The sequence below is a fragment of the Takifugu flavidus genome, chromosome 8 (assembly GCF_003711565.1).
Source record: "Takifugu flavidus isolate HTHZ2018 chromosome 8, ASM371156v2, whole genome shotgun sequence".
In the NCBI taxonomy this organism is placed as follows: Eukaryota; Metazoa; Chordata; class Actinopteri; order Tetraodontiformes; family Tetraodontidae; genus Takifugu; species Takifugu flavidus.
Window position 1 is genome coordinate 11,715,527 of NC_079527.1, and position 22,160 is coordinate 11,737,686.

The window sequence follows — 22,160 nt, forward strand, 5'->3', positions numbered from 1 at the left end:
TCCAGTCACATTTCTTTATTTTAGCCAGCATGACCACCTTTACACAGACGTCCTCGGCACCAGAAAGCAAACGGAACGCTTCCGCAGGGTCAGTTCAGCAGTAATACGTCGGACGCAACTTCTTTAATCCGAAACATCTTTTTGAAACACTTTGAAACAATTTTGCGCGTTTGTTTTCCGTCCTGTGTAAAGGTCCCATGACTGGGGAAACATGCATATGACAATTAGCTGTAATCAATATGCCACTAATCAATGCACATAATCGTTGAGATTACAGTACTGCATGACAGTTCAAATAAATACCAACATACAGATGAAGTCGTTATTTCATATAAAGATATCAAACTCTCGTTATGGATCAATACTGAAACACAATATGACAATATAAAGTTTGCACAGCTTTTTTTTTTTTTAACTTATCACAACGCTGTCGCTTCCAGCAAACAGAAAACCTTTTTTTTCTTTTTTAAAAATGATAAACAGTATCTGAATTGCACTTTTGTCTTTTTTAGCTTCCATATTGGTAACTTTAATGCCTCAACAAACAAGCCTGGGCTGCAGTGGCGCCGATCGAGCTTGTTGATGCTAATCCTGTTTTCTGTTTCCTGAAAACACCGCGCTCGGAAAACGACGTAAAAAAAAGTCCAGAGTAAAAAAAAAAAAAGAAAAGAAAGAAAAGAAAAAAACAACCCCAACATGATAACGAAAAGAAAGAAAAGAACGCGCCCAGAGAGCGCGTTCTTCCCCCTCAACAATACTATTGATATCACATCACCGCCACCCAATAACGCTATAGATACGTCGATGCCCCCCCCCACAGATGGGCCCCCGCACACGGACGCCCGGAGCGTTTCGTTCAACAACAGGAGGCCAAAGGGATTTCTTTTGGTTCCCAAAGTTTGACAAGAACAAACAAACGAACAAAAACCTTATCGTAATACCCCTGATTTTATTAGGTGGATCACCGACCTGCAGAATTCAAAGCAATTTGAGTTTAATCGAGCTAATTTCAACACTATCGGTTCCCTCGTGCAGATGTGGGGACGCGTTCCCTTAGCAATTATTGCTGCTCACAGTTTGAACCCAAACTCCTCACCTATAAAAAACAGAAAAAACAGAAAACTCTAGTCTAAAATTCTCCCTTGAAACAATGGAAGGCACTACTGGTCAGAAATGAAGACCCAAACCAATGAAAAGAAATAAATGGGGGCCGAGCCGCGGCCCACGCCGGTGTCTCGCTTCCACCCAAGTCTCAATTCTTTCTGATCCAAACGGTGCACCAGGATCTGGCACGATAAACAAAGAGAGAATGGAGCAATTCCAATTTGGAATTTTAATCAACGCACTTTTGCAGAGGATTCTGGAGGCCAGTGATCCGGTTTCAGTTGAACGCTCTCGGTAAGAAGCCGGGGAAAGCATCGCGGCTTTCCCCCCCAAAACACAACTTACCTGTTTGAATCGGAGCGTCGTCAAGTTTCATTGTTATTTCGAGCTATTCCTAGGAATAATAAATACATGAAAAAACCCCAGAATTGGATCACCCTGGATTTTTGTGAAGAACGTGGCAGCAGAACAAACAGGAAGGAAAACCAACAGCATCAGATGCAACAAAAACAACTTTAAAATGATTTCATGAGTAAAATCTTGAGGATTAAACCGTAATAGTACGTTGGTGGAGCCTTTACAGGAGCAAATAGCTTGTGTTTTTTTTTAAGTTCAGATGTTAAGATGCATATTATCCTATAGTCTAGAACTTATACTGAAGAACTCACAAACCATAATACTACTACGCTTTCCTAGAGGTTAATAATAGTTATAGATCTATATAATGAAAGTGCACAGATTAACAAAAACAATAAACTTAAAAATGAAATATATATGTAAATCAGGAATAATAAACTTGTAATAACACCCAGAAACCTCATCGCCTCTGGTTCTGGTACCAATCGCTGAGCTCTGAATTTCAATCGGACCTGTGAGAAATTAACTTCCATCAGTGGCAAAATCTGTCCAATTCTGATCAAAAATTCTGCTTTTTTTTGGTTTAAAAAAAAGGAAAAAGAATCAGCAGTGAGAAAGGAGCCTGCGCCGGTGCGTCGCCGTCCGTGCACGGCTACAGTAATGACTGCAAGAACGAAGGGAAACAAACAAAAAAATTGGTCAGAGTTCGTGTCAACTGGCAGTTGGGTCACTCAAACACGGGAAGTTTGTTAGTGGAGGCGACAGAAGCCATGTTAGGAGCATCGAAACGGGCCCGTTGCCGCGTCAGGAAGCCAATAACTCACATGTACCGTGAAATCCGAGGAGAAAGATCCCGTCACCAGGAGCGGGGGCACCTCATGGGTCATGCAAGTGTGTGATTAATGAGTTATGGAGTTGACGTGCAGGCATATTATTGGTTCTACATGAGTCATGTGTTGTAATAATCCAACTCAAAGGTGGAGTGGGAGGAGCCTGCAAGCAGAGGTAGGAGGAGCTTCTCAGGTGGTGTGCGGTTAGGACACCTGATGAGCCATGAATTCAGTAATCTAGAGGGAGGGAGGCGGTGCTCGTCACACCCTTAGTCTCCAACTGCACCGACGTGCTCAGGGGACGCTAGGCTAATCTGAGAGAAAAAAGGTCTTCTCACTTTTTTACCCTCCAAAGTTTCTCCAGGACTCCTGGAAACAGCTGGTTTTTGTTCTGGACTCCTCTCTCAGGAGCCGCTTTATAAAATTAGAGCAGTTATCCCTCCTGAGCGGCCAAAAGTGCTTCCCCAGGCGGTGCAAACGTGAGGGAAACTGAACGTATCACACTAGAAAGTTAAGCAAATCCCTCCAATGAGGGTTGGTTCCCCCCCTCTAATAAATATAATATCCTGGCCACCATGCTTTGTGCTGTGTCTTATGGATGCACACTCAAGCAGGGCTGACTGGTTCATCGTACGAAAAAAGATTCAAGCTTCCTCTTTTGAGTTAAAAGAGGAAGAAATACTGCGGTCGGATCCTGCAAGATTACAACCTGCCGCGTTAGGAGTAAGATTAGAGCTTTTTGATCACCCTTGCAGGGTTTCCTCGCATCAACCCTGCTTTAAGCGTCATAAAACTAGAGTGTCTACAATCCACGAGCGATACACGGACTTAATAAACACAAGCCCCACTTATCTTTTTCTATCTGCGTAACGCTAGCTCACAAGGGGCTAAAGCTAACGTGTTTACTAAAAGAGTACATTGCTTTTTTTTCTACCCCCCAACACGTCAAAAGCAGAATAAATGAATATTCATCCATTTGCAAAGGTTAAAAACGTAAAGACGAGGGCCCTTCATTTGGACTCCCATAAGCACGCACAGGCAAGCACAACATACGTAAAAAGAACATTACCTGACCAACATTTTTCCCCCCACAATTCCTCATTCTAGTTAAAGGGAGACCGGCGGTGATGGGGGAGCAAGCGGCTGACAATCTAAAAGAGAGAAGGTCGTTATGGCGACGGGGCAACAGGACAAAGATAACAGGCATCATGAGCATTCGGCGGCAAATCTCTCTGAGAGAGGCGACGAAGGGATGAAGCGGAGGAGAGGGAGGAGAAGAGCGACACATCAAGTAGAGACAGGACAGGGCTGTAGACCAGCAGGTAAAGATAAAGATATCGTGTGTTTGGTTCGACAGGCACTTTTGCCGAGCGGACGGTGGGGTTGCGGATTCTTCATCCACACGTGGATGCCTTTGTGAATTGTGCTCTTCTACGATTTGCTTCCTATTAAAAAAAACGTTTACATTGTATCGCTCCACAATAATCGTATCCATTTTAGCAGAAGTAGGAACCTGAGGCACCTATGTTGAAGTGCACTTCAATTGGGTATGAAAACTGATTTGTCAGACCTTCCTCTCTTCTAATTTATGGCTCTGAAAGAATCCTTTGGAACATGGGGTCACATGGAATAGCCCTCCTGTACTTCACTGAACACCACATAAACTGCCAGTGTTGCAGCGTAAAGCCCCGTAACACACGCGTTTGTCTTGTACCAACACGCCCGACAACAGGAAACAGTAGTTTTTAAAAAATAAAATAAAAATTGATAAGCATCTTCAGCTGCAAAGCCATGCAAATCTACCCACTCTTTAGTGTTGGTGTGCTAGCATCACAGCTTCGAACTGATCCTGATGGAAGAAGATTGTGGCCGCAGGTGCTCCTTTTCTGCCCCGGAAATTCCAACGGTCAACAGGCAGCCGAACCACTTTGGAGTTTATTTTTGGGATTTCTGTAGATTCAGAGTGTGGCCCCCCGGCAAACAGCCAGGAGATTGCATATTTTAGAGTTACCTGATTACACAGTGGGCTGCTGGTCAATCCTGGGGGCACCAGGAGAGGAGGAGGCTTTTCTTAAAGGAGCACCGATGCCGAAGAGGGGAGGACGTCATCGAGTCTCGATGGACGCCCTCTTTACAAACCCACCACAACGATGTGTTACTGTTACCAGGCAAAACACTCAGGGGGCGAATGGACGAGCACAAAACCGCCACCGTTGACATTGTATGCACAGCACTGTGACAGTGGAAAGAATAGACACCTCAGAAGATCCACAAAACCCCCAATATAACCGGGGCCCTACAACCTGCATGCCATAAATGTCTACTACAGTCCAGACGCCTAGTGCACGACGTACATGTATTGCGTTCCCCTAAGCGTTTACGCTAGCACACACGAGAGCGGTTGGTTAGTCACACGGCAGACCCTGGAGGAGCGCAGGCTGGCCAGGGAGCAAAGCGAGCAAAGTGGGGCTCTTTAACACTAATGCAGGGAGGGTCTCGCCCAGAGACCCCCCCTCCCGTCTGTACACAGCAGTCCCTCACACGGTCTTCTCAGTCGCAGTAGATCTTGTACTTCTCACTGCAGAAGACAGTGGGACCTCCCACAATGCCGTTGGGCAGGGCATTGTTGGGCTCCGGACGGCCAGAGCCAGAGCAGGTGAGACTCTGACTTACATGCGAGCCGTTGGAGGTGCCGGTGGGGGCCTTGCTGCGCGCCTTGGAGCGGCCGGAGTTGCCTCCCCGGCGTACCTGCTCGTGGTCGAACTCGAGGTCTTCCAGCCGCTGCGTGAGAGCCAGCTTCTGCTGGATGGCCATTCGCAGCAGAGAGTTGAGGGTCTTCTTCTCGTCCTCTGCCGCAGCCAGCTGCCGCTGCATCTCTTCCAGCTGAGTGACGTACTCGTCACAACTGCAGGAAGAGAGGAAAAAAGACACCGGTGAAATGGGGTCGAAGTCATTTATTGCCACTAGATGGCGCCACTGCCTCAAAGACTGTATAGACCTGCTAGAGCTCCTCATCAGGGCACTAATTCATCAGCCATTTATTTATCAAATAAAGATTTTGTCCACAGCCTTCGCGGCCATGTTTTGGGTACAAGGGCACATTAAAGCAAATCCTGAATTTTGGATATTTGACGTTTATTTTGTTGTTTTTTATTTGTTTCTAATGTTACTGGCGAGAACCTTCCAGCACCAAGGCGGCTTCTGAGATCGACTTCCATCCTGAATAACACGAGGGGCATATGTGCACAGGTTAAGAATGGATCACAGACACGGACGGTGACGGCATTAGCCTGGGGGCGGCTAAGAAGATGGTTTTCGTGTCACCTGAGAAAGTGGCTGAGGAGAGGAACTAGAGGAGGAGGAAAGATGTAAAGGATGCAAGATAATAGCATTTGCTGTCTGAGCTGTTGCTATTCAGATCACAGTCTGACTGAGAGCATGCTTTCTTTTTCAGATTCCCTATCATCTTCCTCTCTCGATCAATATTCTCTCTGAGCTCTTGAATCTTAAGCCTTTTTCCCCCTTTGATGCTTCTTTCTCGCTTTCAGACACAATTTGCTTTGTGGCACAATTGTTCCAGTGGGACATCAAACGTCACTCAACCTCCCTGAGATCCTACAGGAGAGACTGGGTTGGAATCAGTTTACAGGGCAAGATGGTACGGTGTGAATAAAAACTGCTAGGATACACTTTAAAAATGCAAAACCCTTCATTTTCTAATTTCCTCAGTGTCTTGAGAGAAGATGTTCAGCGTGCATGTATCTGGGGGCCACGTGAACCCTGGTCCTGCGGGACCACACCTCATACATAATCCACACCCTCCCCTCCTGTGGACACCGTTTGATTCCCAGCGGGACACACACCCAGACAACAAAGATCAGTGCTGCTTCATTTAACCCACTGTGAATTGAGGGGGGCTGAGGGGTGGGGGGGTGCTGTTGCACCTTCAGTCAGTTCAGACTCTTTTGCATAGAGGGCCGAGAGGGTGTGCATTTTTCCCGGGAAAAAGCGGAGGAGTCTATTCTGAGGACGGCAGGGACACAATAGGAGCCTTTCTGCCCTTCTGGTGGGGTGTTTTGCACAATAAGGGGGGGGGGCTGCTCATGGGTGGGAGGCAGTCTGAATTTTGATGTTTACATTTTTGAGAAACAAGAATTTTATCCGTACTTGGCTTCACTCTTCACGGGAAAGTCTATCACGTGTGGTCACATTAGGAATCTTTCATTAAAACATGTTTTCTCCACATCAGCTGCAGCTGCGTCACAGTGGGTCCGGGGTCATTGCTGGGAGGGGGCCCACAGGGGCAAATAAACAGAGAAAAAGAAAGAAAAAGAACGGGGAGTGAATTTAGACGGGCTTGTTGTTAACAGGGGGATTCCTTCTGGATTCAGGAGGCTAAAATTCTGAGAGGGCTGAGAGTGTGTTGAGACACGACTCAGGAATGCTGGAGGCCGGAGCCCGGCGAGAACATGACACCAGACTGCTGCCGGAGCACAGACAAGCAGACACGGGCGCGTGAAAAGCATCCAGAGATCTGCCTCTAATAACCTGCTCACAGGGACAAAGAGGTAAATCTCAAGTGAGCTTTAGCGGCACAAGATGATACAAAGAACTTTCAGTTTCACATCCATCTTTAGAGAATCTCTGCTCTTTCCTACAAATAAAACCTCTCAGCGACTCTCAAATCGCTGCTGTAGTGGGCTTTAATTCTTCTCCCCTCTTCCTCTCTTTCTTTTCTAGTTGATTAGAGAACTCAGTATTTGGTGGTGAGGAAGGATGGAAGGGGGCTTGTGGGGGGTGGTGGTTGAAGGGCGGATACAAAGCAGGGGAGTGTGGGAAAACTTTCTGAGGGAGTCCCTCAGCTTCTCAAAGAGGGTCCCAATCCGACTGTGTACCCTATAGATGTGAATTAGCATACCAATACTGAATGCCATAAGCAGAATGTAAATCATGCTGCTGCAGCAGCGGCAGAGCCGTCGTCAGGGGGGGCGCTCTGACCCCGGGTGGGGAACACACGCAGTAAACAAGAAGCTGTTGTGCTGTTAAAACATCAGATACTACTGAGTATCTGACCTGTTCTATGCAGGCTTTACGTCTGTAAGGCCGTAATGTGTTTAACTGCCAACCTAAGCACAATATCAGGACATCCTCCACATGTGTGTCCGGTGTCTTCTTCCTTTAGGTAATAGGAGCTGCTAAAAGATACCTGGAGCCTGTGGGCCCCTGGTACCTCTCACTAGGAGGATGTATATCATGAAACATCTTCAAGTATTACCTTTTTTGGTCATAACTGAACACCAGACCATTGGGTTGACCAAACGGTATAGTGTGAGGTCATCAGAAAAGAATGTGTTTACTCTACTCTATAAGAAGGAGGTATCGAGGTAGACACCCCGGAGTTCTTCACCATCGGGACCTCGAGACCTCCCTCGGACAAACTGCAAGTGTTCGATTGTACCTGACTGTTCTCTCAATAAACATCTTTGATAACCAAGTCGGTGTCTGCGAAGTTTCCTTCCTCATCAACACATCTCGGCAACCACCAGGAGAAGATTCACAACACTACTTCAGAATCTGTTGGTCTCACTGCTGTTTTTTTAAAAAAACAAGACTTTTATGGCTCCGGTTTGCTGGTGGAACCTGTTCAGCACCTCCAATCTTTGGCCATCTGGCTCTGCAGTGCACCATCCCCCCCCATGAAATACGTCTGCATTATTGACTTTAGGAGGCTCAGTCAGTGAAGAGGAAATGAAACATTAAGATATGCTTAGCATCACCTACAGTACAGAACCAACAGGCATACAAACATTATGGCTACTACGTGTTCACCGACCAATGTGTAATCCAGACTAAGATGAGATGGGATTATGAACAGAACCTCTGACCGGCTTCTCTTTGGAATCAGAAAAGATTAGCAAGTGTGTCTACGCATCATAACCCCCCCACACACACACAGATCCCCACACACACGCCATTAGGTGACATATTTACATGACATCCAGATTAGATACCTTCTGTGCGTTTCAATGTGAGGATCCTTTTCTAATTGTGATTCTCCCAATCAATCCTCTTTATGCTGCAGCAACAATAATACGCTACAACCGTAACAATATCGGCTGAGCATGGTTTATAATTCCATAATCCCATTTTAAGATTACCTGGTGACATTATTTTTCAGGATATATATTGAAGGGGTGGTTTCTTACCGGGTGGCAAACATGGCTCGCAGAGAGGAGAACGTGGCAGCGTCTTCCTTCAGGGCTTTGAGCTCATTCCTCAGTTTCATCATGGTCTCGGTTACCATGGCTTTTTCGTTCTCGTACTTACTCTTCAGATTGGCCAGAGCAACTTCAGCTGTCTGAGGGCAGAAGAGAGGAATACAAGGATAAGAGAGGGGGCGGAAGGCAACGGGGGGTATTTCCTCATCTGAGGATGTGGCCCAGGTCAACAGTTGTAGCCTTTAACTGCTCTAGAATCCAGATCAGAAAGGATCCAGATTCCGGATGCAGCCGTTTCTTTTTTCAATGTATGTGATTTATGGACTTTTGTGTTCGTGAGAGAATCGCATCCATCGTTGAAAGGGTTAGCCGAGCAACCGTAAACACAGTCTGAAACATCTTTATCTTCTCTCATCATCACCACCCACACAGGGCAGCTGGCATCGTAGGGCCGCTGTCTCCACCCGCAGGTCTACAGATCTCATCTACAGCACATTTGCTGCAACAGCTGAACAGACCTGAAATAGCTCGACCTCCCATTCCTGCTGTTTCTTCTGACAAATGTTGTGGCAGCCGTACCCAGTTATTTGACATTTGCCGTGCGTCTAGGAGACACAGAAAAGATGGCCCACCAACCTGCTTGTTGGCCTTCAGGACGGTCCTCAGGGTCGCGATCTGTTCCCTCTTAGTGCTGAGCAGGGATTTGAGTTTCAGGATCTCCTCCATGCAGGCTTCTTTGTCCTTGTCGGCGACGGTACCGAACTCCAGGGAGGCCACCCTCTGGCGCGACAGCTCCGTGGTGCGGTCCACGGCCAGCTGCAGGTGCTTGATTTGATCTCGGATGATGGCGACCAGGTTGTAGATGTTCATGGGCTCGCGGCGATGATCAGACACGGGAGACGGCAGAGAGGAAACTGGTGAAGGTGCTCTGTCACTTAGATCGGTCTTGCCAGGCTCGGGGAACAGGCCCTTGGTGAGCAAAATGGGAGAGCGCCGGCCACGGCCCTCTGGACTGCTCCGAACTCCCTTACCCTCTTTGTAAAAATCAAGCATGATGCGGTTGGGTGTCTCGTTGTTGCACATGCAGACGTGGTTGTAGAGGGTCGCCAGCTCCTCGCTGAAAGTCACCAGCTCATCCTGGGCCACACTGAGGCTGCCCTGGGACTCACCGGCCACATCCCTCAGCTGAAGGAGGGAGTAATCACGTTAAAGTCCTCATACAAAGGATAAAAGAAACCACTTCTGCAATATAATGCGTAACTCCTAACCTTGCGCAACTCTGTCTCTAGTTTGTTCTTTTCTTCCCTGTCCATGTGACTGGTCTTCTCCAGAGACGCCAGCTTCTCTCCTAGGGTTGTGACATCACTCTCTAGACGGGCACGATCATCTTCATAACGTGATTGACAGGTTTGGTATTCTGCCTTGAGCGTCTTCAGCTCCTCCTTCAGCTCTCCAGCCTCCGACACAGCAACCTAGTAAAGAAGAACAGCAGCGATGAGGAGAGAATTCCCCCTTCTAGATTTTAAAAACTGTTTCTTTTCCAAAACAATGGAGGAGGACAGGTACCTTGTACTTGCATTCCAGAATCTCTGGCCCATTGATGTCAACCTCGTAGTAATCTCCATCTTCATGGCTGTCACGTTCCTTCTCGTTGTCCAGGGCAGACTGGCGTTCCTTGCTGGCCTGAAGCTTACGGATAGCGTTGAGGTTCTCTGTGAGACGGTTGACCTTGTCCTGATGTTCTGACAGAGCACCGTTGGCCTGCTCGAGCTGCTTCTGGGAGTCCTGAAGGGTTGTCAGCAGGTTGACCTTCTCCCGCTCCATCTGACAGAAGAGGCAGAGACCCAGAAAACAGTAAAACTACTGCTCATTATCCTTTTGTGTGCGATGCATTTCCAGATATCTCAGACAACATCTGGTACTGTAACTCCATCCATCGTCTATGTCCTGTTGCCAGAGCTGGAGAGGCTCATTGCTCAGAAGCAAAGTCAGGCTGACCTTGACAATTTGCTGGTCTAGCTTCAACTCAGCATTGGCAGAGACCCAGAGTGGCTCATCTTTCACACAAACTCCTGAGCATGACTGCGCGTGACTGGATCTGCAATGTCAATGTGTGGAATGTCCAGCAGATTTACCACAATTCAGGTTAAGAACCCAAGCGGGGGTCTCTGTAGCGCACACAATAATCCAGCAATTGTGTTGACATTTGACGAAGGGGGGAAAAAATAATCTCATAAACCTCAGAACAATTACTATCCACAGGTTCCCGTACTTCCTGGTTACCATGGCGCCACATTAATTGTGGCTGGGGGTTTCAAGGGGTGATGAACAAACAGATGGTGGTCTCCTGGTGCCACCACCCGCTGCCTCACAACCCATCAGAGCCTGAAGGGTGTGTGTGTGCATCTCCCTGGATTAGCTTTTTGGGAGGGGATTTAGATCCCCTGCAGCAGCACAGTATCCCTGAGATGTGACCAATCAGACTTAAATGAGAAAATAAGGATCAGTCAATCAGTGAGGTTCAGCCATTTTAACCCAGCTTTCTGCTGAATCTCTCCTCTGCACAGAACGCAGCACCGATGAGCTCAACCACTGCTGCAGTTAGTGCAGGAAGAAGTGAAAACGCTCTTCTGGTCAGGTGTAAATGTTGAGCTCTCCATGTTTTCAAGGTTTGCAACTGTGTTTTCACTAAAGAAGAACGAACCTGCATCAGCTGCTGTTTGAGCTTCTGGATTTCTGAGATGTTGAGCTCGCTCAGCAGGTCATCTACGAGACTCGGCGCCGGATGGAACAGCTCCTTATTGGGTGTGGAGACGCAGTTGTCATAATTGATGGCGTTGGCCAGTTTTGTGAAGTCGTTGTCATATCCGTGGAGAGCCTCGTCATTGTTGGGCTCGGTGGCGGTGTCCTCACTGAACTTTAGACCGTCCAGAGAAATGCTAAGTGGGCTGAGAGAGAAGAGGATATTTTGTTTAACAATGAAATCATTGTGACTTCTTCACAATGAGAAGCTCATCATATTTTTTTCCCAACCTGTTATACAGAGTGTCTCCGATGTTCATGTAGTGGGACAGCTCTTTCCTCAAGGAAGCCTTCAGCTCGCGCTCGGTCTTGATGGTCTCCAGGGCCTCACCCAGCTGACGCTCGGCGATCTCTTTCAGGCGGATGGCGTCCTCCAACTGGCTGTTGAGGAACTGGGTGTCCTCCTCCAACCGACGGATCTCGTGTTTCAAACCCTCAAACTCCACCTGGGAAATGGGGAAAAGGGGATGTTTTGATTTAAGGAGGGAAAAAAAGCCAGAAGATGCAGCTTGGATGGAATTTATGCTCCCCAAAGCAGTCGAAAAAATGGTAGTCAAAGATACATTGATTCTTTGTCATTTTCAATTAGGTTCAGAGTAATTGGATTTGGGAATTCCTTTTGTTCTCAGATGTTAGAATGGACAGATGCTTCCGTCAAGTGTAGTGTGTGAATACAGGACATCATCACTCATTTGCATCTGACATCAAGTGAATATAGTAGCAATAAAAGAAACGAGATGAATGCATGATGAATAAATATGAGCCAGGCCGAATCCTTCAAGACAGGCCTATTTTCGGTACCACAACCTCATCAGTTGTGTATCCCGCTTCCATCCTCACCTGGCTCTGTTTGAGCACGGAGACCTGCTTCTGCAGTGAGATGTTCTCCTCCTCCAGCTCGGTGTAATCCTGCAGCAGACGGGCCTCCAGTAACTTGTACTCCTTAATGTCATCACGCAGTTGGTTCCTTTGGAGCTCCACCATCTGGCTGTGCTGTGGGTGTCAAAGGTCAGAGGTATCGCACATCAGTACTTCAATGCTATTTGACAAGGTGTGGGTGAGAAGGGAGGCGTTACTCTAACTGTTCCTGTCACATTTCCTCTATTACACTTTAAGACTTGCTAAGTAAGGATTCCCATCTGGTCAGACTCATCATTCATGTTAAAGTGGCTGTGGCCAGTAAAGAAATCAAACCGGATGAAGTGATTCTAAATACACAACAACTACACAAACTTTTCTGCTGCCGTCCAGGAAAAAGGTTTATTAAATTTTTAAAGTCCAGGGAAGCATAAGAATCAACCTTGCCCCAAATTGCACGCACAGACTAAACTAAGAGCCAGATGGATCCCATCGGCCTGGTTGGGCAGAGCCACCTGTCACATACCTGCCCTGTTTACAGCTCCGGCTTTAGGGCTTGTAAGTGCCCTTCTACCCTCACTGTCTGGTTCAGACCGAGCACAAAAGCCCAGCAACACAACAGGCAACATTTCAGCCGATGGCTATTAGAGGATGAGATAAAAGCAATGAGTAAGGGGATACTCCCTGAAGATGGATCGACCTTGCTCTTTATAAAAAAAAGACAAAAGGCGTGCGTGGGCATCATGGAGGAATACTGTAAAGCAAACACTGTGAGCAGCATTAAATTCTAAAAGAGCAGGTGAATTTAGCAACCTCTCTGTTGTCCTTGCATCAAAGTAGTATCACAGTCTACCTAAAGTTCAGTTCCATCTCTAAGTCTGTAGCATGATGTTGACATCTGAAAAGGATCCAAAGTGAAGAAAAAACAAGATTAGTGTAGATACACTGCAGGAGTAATCCCTTGTTTATAGCTCAAAGCTGTGCCAGCTGGTTTTCAGGTTATGAGTTATGAGTCTCTGCTAGAGGGTCAACTCTCTATGATCCCACTGAATATAGGCCACCAGAGAACGTGATTGAGGACCTCCTCCAGTCTGATTAGGTCTCATTGCAGGGTGCTGACCTCCGACATTGGTGGGGGGGGGGGGTCCCCTGCCTTGCTGCTGGATGAGGTGTTTTAAGTGAACTCATCGGGGTTTGGCCATGTGAGTCACTGCTGGTCTGGACTGAATGACAATTAGATGAAGGAGCAGGATTCTCTCCTGAGAACTGTGTGTTGTTGAAACCCTGGGCTGTGGGTGACCGATGACCCCCCCCCCCCCAATGACTACACATGACAGCTGCTTGGATACACCCACACGTAGACATATGTCTCAACTTCCTCTAAAATGTGTTGCAGTTAAAACAAAAAACAACAGACTTCCACAGTAGGTGGCCTACAGACTGAGGAAAACTGAAGAAATTCTACAAAATTTTGTTAGGTGTTGGGATGCGTTTTAAGCTTTAACCAGTGTGGACCTTTATAAAATCTGTATTTATTAGCTCTATAAAGTGCTTTCCAGCCTCCCAGATGGCACAAAAACATAGAGATACATACTGCTATTACATGTGTTCCCCCCTCTCTGATGACCTTAATGTCACCCTCTGCCAATGTCATGATTTACTTCACCAAAGTGCATTTGCACTGGGTTGCTTTTCCTCTCTAATATTGCAAAATGCAGAAGAGTCCACAAATGGTTCGAGAGTCACTGGTTGGCAATACAGTGTTAAATCTCTCTTCTCTTGCCTCTCTTTCTAACAACACTGACCTCCATTTAGCAAGATCAACACCATTACAGCTCTTATTTTCTGAAATATCACAGCTCCTAGTGTGCGGTGCTTTTAAAGGTCATGTATCAGTTACAGTTGGATTTCTCTTTCATACCAGCCTTTGGGTCCATTGTTTTTAGTCCAGTTTTTAGTCTTAGCATCTAAACTTTAGATTCTAAAGGTTGTGGAACCCTGATTTGGAGCAGACAGGAACAAGCATGAGCCACCCCAGGTTTAAACTCCAGTGAGATGAGGAAGGAATTAAAGATGCAGCACAGCCTGACCCCTGTGATATTGATTTAGACAGAGCTAAGGAATAATGAAACCCAAGAGCCCATAGCTACTGTCAGACCATATTGTGCTTGAAAGTGTATCTGCTTTTATCCTCCTTTCGCTGCAAGCCACTGTCACTCCATTCAGTCTGCCCCGACACCATCAAGAAGAGGAAACAGTGTCAAGGTCACACTTTTCACTGAGAAATTTAGGAAAAAAAATGCAGAAGAGCCTTGCGGGTGCACGGCTGAGCACTCTTCTCCCACTCTGGTAAAGTGTGCCAGCGTGCACTTAATAGTGAATGAGTGATTCTGGGGTCAACGGGATGAGAGTGTAGTCCTGGGCACAAAAAAAGCATTTGCATCCATTAAACTAAGTGAATGAGTGTTTTCAGGGACGATCAAATGGGTGCGGAAAATCTGACTGTTCCTGCGAGACACGGACCTCTGACGCCAAAGCCTAAACATCGGCTGGGTTCAATACCACAGGACTCGCCTCCTCACGGCTAAAAATAGAACTGGGAGACATGCAGCTTGATAGATAGGGTTGAGTTTGGGAGATTGTTTGGGAGGCATGTTCAGATAACCCAGAAGAACTTGGATAAATTCCAGGTCGCCACGATGGGTGGTGCTGACTTGACTCACCAAACGTAGCCTTCAGCAGATAACCAGCAGAATACAGAAGGTAATCTACGGTCACCACGGCGATGGAGTGGGATGATCGGTGATGGTAGGTGGATGATAACAGGAAACAGCTAACAGACCTCTTTACTACATCAGTACTATCCTTTTTTATTCTTGATATTTCATTACAAATGCTGCCATAAAAAGATCCCCATTCAGGGAGGATTATGGCAGCGTCACTGTAGGCGTTTATCTCTGACTTTAATGAAGTCATGCCTATCAGACTGAAGCTCTTAACAGGGTTTCATGCTCTTTGTTGAGGTTCAATACTGTAATGTGCCGTAGCAGTGATTAGACTTGTGTCTTGTCTACGCTTGGGGCCAACAGTTGTGTTGCTGGCACAGGAGCCGTCTGTGAGGCTTAAATGGGACGCACGCATCCAGCTGACGCACTGGAAAGAAATGAATCGTGTATACAGACAAAAGCAGTTTTTCTCTCGGTGACGTTTCAGATCTCTGGAACCCTGTAGGGCCGATTTATGAACAACACACAAGGAAAACTGCAATTTGTTGGCGTTTTGCATGCTTTCCTTCAGTTGGTGGCGTGGAGGCTCCCAGCATAAAGATCTTAGTTGCAGTTCAATAAGGAATCTACGTCATTTAATTTCCCTCCTGACTCAATGTGACCAGTCACACCATCCCAGCAAAGCAGAATTATCTAACATGGCGCTGCAATGAATATTAGCCTCCTCATTTCTCAAATATATTCTGGGCCTCCTTCATTCAAATCAAATCAATCTTTATTTATATAGCGTCTTTTACAATCAAAATTGTTTCACGGCGCTTTCCAGAATCCCAGGTCCTAACCCCAGACAAGCAACAGTGGCAAGGAAAAACTCCCCTTTAACAGGGAGAAACCTTGAGCAGGACCAGGCTCATGTAGGGGGACCCTCCTGCTGATGGCTGGCTGGGTAGAGGTAGAGAGAGAGAGAGGTAGAGGTAGAGGTAGAGGGAGAGAGAGAGGAGAGGAGAGGAGAGGGTGAGGAGAGGAGAGGAGAGGAGAGGAGAGGAGAGGAGAGAGAGGAGAGGAGAGGAGAGGAGAGGAGGAGAGGAGAGGAGAGGAGAGGGCCCTCCTGAATCTGAAAAAAAAAAAAAACTCAAGAAAGCCTGAGCTTTTGGGCTAATTTCAAACCCAGGAGACAATGGCCTCTTTCAGCAGCCAGGTCACAATGCCAGCCTTAGTGCCCGCACACCCGCCAAAGTACCAGCTGGAGGGTGTCATTACCTCCTGATTTACACTCTAACCCCTTCTATACACCCAATTAGAGCTGGCAGTGCTGCATCAGGATGTTTATAATGTGCACAGGCACCTGCAGAAAGGCCCAGTGGCAGGCTAGCAGTGAATACTCCACCACACCATCGCTGTACATCCAGATAACCTTTCAGTACTGTGAGAGAGATGATACATGAATAATCTAATACTGTCTGTCATACAGGGGCCTTCACTTTGTGGGGAGGCAGAACATCCGACTAGGTTTAGAGCTTAGGAGCAGTTGACCTAATTATGATGGAGCGTGCTTGAAGTTAAGATGCTGGAAGACAACATGTCATTTTCTTTTAAACTAATCTCAGACATCTGTCTCAAGCAGTGGCGACACGAAAAACAGCACAGCAGCTGAAGACCCAGTCAGACCCAGCGAGGCCCTTTTTAACTCCTTCCTTCTAATTACACTGGAATTATCAACTAGTTCTGCAAAATAGGGAATGAGTTCAATCCAACTGCAGCATAGATTTGGCCAAGTGGTTTAAAAACCACACAACTAGAGGTTTGCACAGGGAATAGACTGGAGAGAACAGGGCCACAGAGTTTGACAACTGCAACAGTGGGGAGATGTAAGTATTGTTGCTTTAGGAAAACGTGAAGAAATGGGTGAACAAAAGCCGATTTAAGGATTGAAGCTAGACTGAATCTAAAGGCCAACTGACGATAGATCTAGTGTGAGAAACCTATACCTCCCCAATCTTACAGGCACGGTCCCCCAAGCTATTGCTAATACAACCCCCACCTTTAGTATTCCAGTCATTCTCCCTCTCCCCTGCCGTTATACATGATTCATCTCCTCTCATCCCTTCATGTCTCTCTGACTTTCTTCAAAGCTCTCTGGAATTCCCAACCTGCAGTGCTCGCTAGTTAATTTAAATCCCATCATCCCCAGCTTCATGCATGGCCAGTGGCAGAGACACACAACCCACGCTCTGCACTGAGCCGCATGCTTGTCTTTCCTAATGAGCTTAATTAGTTGTGATGGTAAGTAAATGTAAAGAGTGAGCGGGTCAGACTTTGTCCAGGGTGGATGGATTCTGATTTCTTCATCATGTGTGGGATTAATGAATGTTTTTTGTACTCTACGGCTTCTAATAGATAAAATGCACTATGATAAACAATCCCCCAGAGATGTTCTAATAGGCTGAACACATGTTGTACAAAGCGTCTCAACTGAGGGTACAGCAAAAATGAAATACAAACATCCTATATGAAAACCCAGATGACTACGGTAATTCATTAAAACCTTTGTAGCACAGAGCGCTCTTACGTCTTTCATCTCTTGGGAGAGGGTGTTCAGTCGGTCGTTCTCAGACTGCGTATTGGAGACGAGGTTGCGTGCCTGGCGTAGGTCGTTCTGCAGTTCCAGGACCCTTTGTTCGTAATAGGCCTCCTTGCAGGCCGACTCCTGGATCAGAGACTCCTCGCGGCTCTCGCCATCCGCTGCCACCTTCCTGTGGTTGGTGTACGCCTGTCCAAAGGCCTGGAAAATACAAAAAAAACAGCAAAATAGTGCTGTTAGTTGAAGAATGTTGGATGATCTTACAAACCTCAGGGACAAGTTGTAGTACTTCATTTAAGCAGCTGCTTTGAAATTGAAAATGAAAATGGCAAACTCGCATTGGGAATTATCTCGGTTCACATCATTGTCTACTACTGTTCTAGCTGAGGCTTCAAAAATCTCCCAAAATACTGCTGCTGCCCCGTGGAGATAATCAGTTGGGCTCCATCTGGGCATCATCCCGTCTTTCCTGGTTATTCCCCAAAGCATGCCCCCCCCCCCCCCCCCCCGACAGGCAGTTGGCGTCTTCTGCACGTGTTCTGCAGTGAAACTAAACAGGAAAAGTAGAGCAAATGCAATGGCCTGAAATCATGAGAGGCCAGTATGCTAATGCTCTTAATACCTCACGAGATCATAGAGAGAGCAGGCAAAGGTCAGCAGATATTTGATTTGAACCTCTGGGTTGGGGAACTTTATTACGATTAAGTAACCATGGAAGGTTTGGCCTCAAGTCTCTGAAATAACATGAGATATTAACAGGCCTGCTTCAAATTTGGCCTTAATTTGTCGGGGAAGCACAGATTTGGGCTAGGCGACTCTCCCTTTCTAGAAATAATCACTGATTATGTCTTTAATTTCTGATAACCACCAGCGATTGAATGGAAATCCTGGTGCACATCTCCAGTGATTGCAGCTTGAGTGCGGATGGTAATCTGAAGTCACCTGAGGCGCACAATCTGATCTGGTGAGCGGCTGTGGTGCACGCCCCCCCCCCACCCCCCACATCTGCACGTGATGAGCTGCGGCAGGATTTTCTCCGCATAGCATTAATCCCAGTAATTCCTGCAGAGTAAGGAAAATCTGGAAATTTGTATTAGTCAAACTGGCCTACATTCAGGACTTATGAGAATCTATAAAACTGGTTTAATGGGTCACATAAGTGTTGGACACTGGGCCACATGGAGACCACTGAGAATATCTGTCACATTCCAGGAAAAATCGCGCTCCAAACCGGGAGGTAGCATTAACGGACACGAGCAAATTAGTGTTGTATGACTCCAAAAGTCAACCTACAGCACTTTACTCCGAAATACAGTTTATAATTGATATGTTACATAAAAGAGACCCCAAAGCAGATGCAAGATCCAAAAATATAATGATACATGCAACTAAAGCAAGGGATTATGGGCTTCGCACCCAATTCATAATTCATCTTTAGGTTGCCATATGCTGTATTCTTTATTTTTTTATATTACACATGTCCACATGGATTATTTATCGCAAATCAGGCTAATCAAAGGCGTATTCTTAATCATTCCGCTATGAAAACTGGATTTTTGTTGGCTTATGGTGTGACACTACATGATTTATCCCAAAAGTATAATTCCACATATGGAAAAAATTATAGGATGAGGTCAGATTAGCCAGTCTGCTGGGTTTGTCGTTTTGTCTCAGATTGCTGTGCACAGCTCAAAGTAAAATAATGTGAAAAATAAAAAAATAAATCACATGACTGATCACAAGCTCTTTTCTGAGTATTAGCACTCTGAAAACGGTAGACTTTTTACACTAAAGTGAATAAAATGTACATTAGTATACTGAGATCAATCTAAAAGCATTCTGTTTTACACTATAGGTAATTAAAATCAACCTCCAAACGCTTCAGGTTTCAGCAAAACCAGTGTTGCTTAGCAGAGTGTGCGTTTGTGTACGGTGTAATTATAGCATTGTCCTGAAGAGGAACAGCTTTTAGAGGAAACGGACACTGATTACAGGGTTAGATAACCACCAATTAATCAAACCATTTCAACACATGCAGAATGTCATAGATGGAGGGTTCTACCTCTCTCATGCTGTCGGGGAAGTGAGGGAACATAATCCTTGAGGCACAAGCAGGCTTAGGATCTGAGAGGCAACCAGCAGATCAATATTGCTGCTCTGGGGCTGGGGGAGCAGAAGGAAACTGAATCTGGAGTTCAACTTTCAAGAGGAGGAACTGAGAGAAACATGTACGGTTAAGTGGACATGTTCAACACATAACAAGCTATGAGGTAGTTAAATCCATACAAAAAATATGGAGCTGTAAGACAAAAACAGTTCAAAATCTGCCCAGATGTGGATCTGCATCTCCATCTCTGGGTCTCACTGTTAAAGTTTCAGTCGATCCCTTTGTGATCTCATGGCCTGGCTTTAATAGTGAAGCAAGGCCTGAAGACCAGACACAGACAGAGATGATGTCATGGAAACAGGAGGAGATAAAGAGTCACTCAGCGGATCTGCGGCCAAATACTTCTGTGCTTCAGAAGACGCGTGAGCACAATGAAATAAGCCATAGACCAGGATGTATATGAGGAAAGGAACCCAAAAACAGGAAAGCGTCCAATCTGACCACAGCGTGTGTGGGGGAGGCGTTAGATTTACAAAACCTGAATCTGAGCCATGGACCGTGGTGCTGGGACATGCCTAAACAGGAGAAAACAGCCAGCATGGAGATCTTCTGCCTCCTCAGCAGCATTTTTTCAGAAGCTGTGACAATCATAACATCTGCTTATATTTGGATTCCTGTTCAGCACTCAGGGTGACTGTATGGAATTCTCCTCGCTGCCGAAGCAGCGTTCCGGCCAGGACTGGTCCTTGTAAGTTACCAGAGGCGACTGCAGAGGAAGTGGAGCGGATACAAACAGTGGCTGGATGTGGAGCCTCGTGAATGGCGGCTCACGTGGACATTTTAGTGAGAAAAAAAAGCCCACATTGTGTCTCCTGTTCTGTGTCGGGCCACAGGTATATTTAGTGGCATGTTATCAACTCTACACAATGCCAATGTCATGAATTGGAAAGGACCTAGCAGGCCCTGGTTTCCTGTTTTACTGGAACAGACCACTTTACTATATAATTTCAGCATTAATGGGTTTTATTACACTGCTTTCTGAGAAGGCGAAAGAGAGTCACGATGCAGCACTGAACGCTGCAGTTGAATCAGGCACGCTGCGTACAAATCAATGACACTTGCTGTAATCAGTAACAGAGAAGCTAATTATTTACTTCAGACTGGGCTTGAAATATTTCCTCCCTGTGACAAATACGCAGCATTCTCCTCTCGGTTCTGAATCCAAATGGGATTCGTGCACACAGGCTCAAAAAGGTTTAGGCGAAAAGAGGAGATGGTAAAATATAGAGCGGGGAGTAATACGGGCTGCTGCCTGGCAAACAGCCACATTGATTCACTGCATATAGCTCAGAGCTGCTATTTGCATGTAGGCCTGGACTATATTTCACACTCTTAAACCTCACACACACACACACACACACACACACACACTCACATTTTCCCTTGTCCCAGTGTGCCCTGCAGTCAGCGGAGCTGCAGCACATGCTGGTCCAGCCATGTTCAAGCTTGCTCTCTCTTCTGAGATAAAAAGAGTGTGGGGGGAGGTCAGAGCCTTGCAGGTTCTGGCAGGGCTGATCGCTTCCACTCAATGTGTGAAACAACAACGGATATAAGATGGGAAATAAACAAAACTGGAAATAACTTTACACTTTAGGTTGATGGCTGCTGATGCTCTAAACTCCTTAAATGGTCAGAAAGCAGCTGCTGTGTGCAGTTTTAGCCAGAAGGAGATGGAGAAATAGTGAAGCCCTCTTTCATAAAACGATGTACTCATAAGTCTCATGAGGCATTTTACATGCCTCGCTAAGGAAATTATTATTTTTATATAACAGTAAAAAAAAAAAAAAACACAAAAAAACAAACCCCAAAATGTAATATTTTCAATTTGAGTCAGAAATCTGAACACAGCCTTTGTCTCCTGGACAAGCGTGTCATTATTCAGTCTGTGTCGCACCAGCCTCTGATGACAGGCTAAAATAATCAATAGTTGCTAGCATAGAAAACCCAAACTGCAGTTTATTTAGCCAGGTTTAAGAAATTGTTTTAGCTTAAGCTGCCCATGGTTTCTCCCTAAGGTCTTAGGGTCTGCTTCAGGATGTAACACAATAACAGGAAAACACTGTTTACTGGTGTTGAATTGGTCTATTGTTCAGCTGCTAAATATGCAACAGAACGACAGAAAAAAGGAGATTGGGGATGCGAATCCATAAACCATATCAGTTTCTGGGCTGGAGCCTTCGTCCTTTATCATCGTCTACATCGCGCCACTCCTACACATCGGCTTACGCTTCAGGAATTCACAGCCTCAATCGTTTGCAACGTGAGCCTCATCTCCACCTGCCCGTAGTCAGCCCCATGGTTCTAATTTCTGCCACACTCTGTGTCTGGACGAGATCTCCCTGATCCACACGCCCGCACCCCAGGGAAACAGCCGTCGTTATGGTTACTCAGCCAATTACTGTGGCACAGGGAGGGGCGGCCGGTAAAGTCGGGGCGAGGAGGGATCCTCCACCACAGATGGCTGTTTCAGAGTATAGACAAGGCCAGATTGGGCCCCTCCTTCTGCTGGCAACAGAC

At 46.2% G+C, this 22,160-nt stretch overlaps 1 protein-coding gene across 2 annotated transcripts in view; it reads right to left on the reverse strand.

Moving 5' to 3' along the window:
- LOC130529510 (protein bicaudal D homolog 2-like) overlaps positions 1-22,160 on the reverse strand; it is a 29,362-nt gene continuing 7,202 nt past the window's right edge. The window contains exons 2-11 of one of the 2 annotated variants that reach the window (XM_057039816.1): positions 17,465-17,677; positions 12,152-12,304; positions 11,543-11,757; positions 11,214-11,457; positions 10,076-10,333; positions 9,778-9,981; positions 9,146-9,694; positions 8,498-8,649; positions 4,965-5,196; positions 1-2,125 (exon numbers count right to left, since the gene is read on the reverse strand). In XM_057039816.1, coding sequence (XP_056895796.1) covers positions 2,114-2,125; positions 4,965-5,196; positions 8,498-8,649; positions 9,146-9,694; positions 9,778-9,981; positions 10,076-10,333; positions 11,214-11,457; positions 11,543-11,757; positions 12,152-12,304; positions 17,465-17,677 — 2,232 coding nt within the window. In that variant the 3' untranslated portion in view covers positions 1-2,113. Of the gene's footprint in view, positions 5,197-8,497; positions 8,650-9,145; positions 9,695-9,777; positions 9,982-10,075; positions 10,334-11,213; positions 11,458-11,542; positions 11,758-12,151; positions 12,305-17,464; positions 17,678-22,160 lie in introns of both variants that reach the window. The other variant, XM_057039815.1, reaches the window with a different exon arrangement.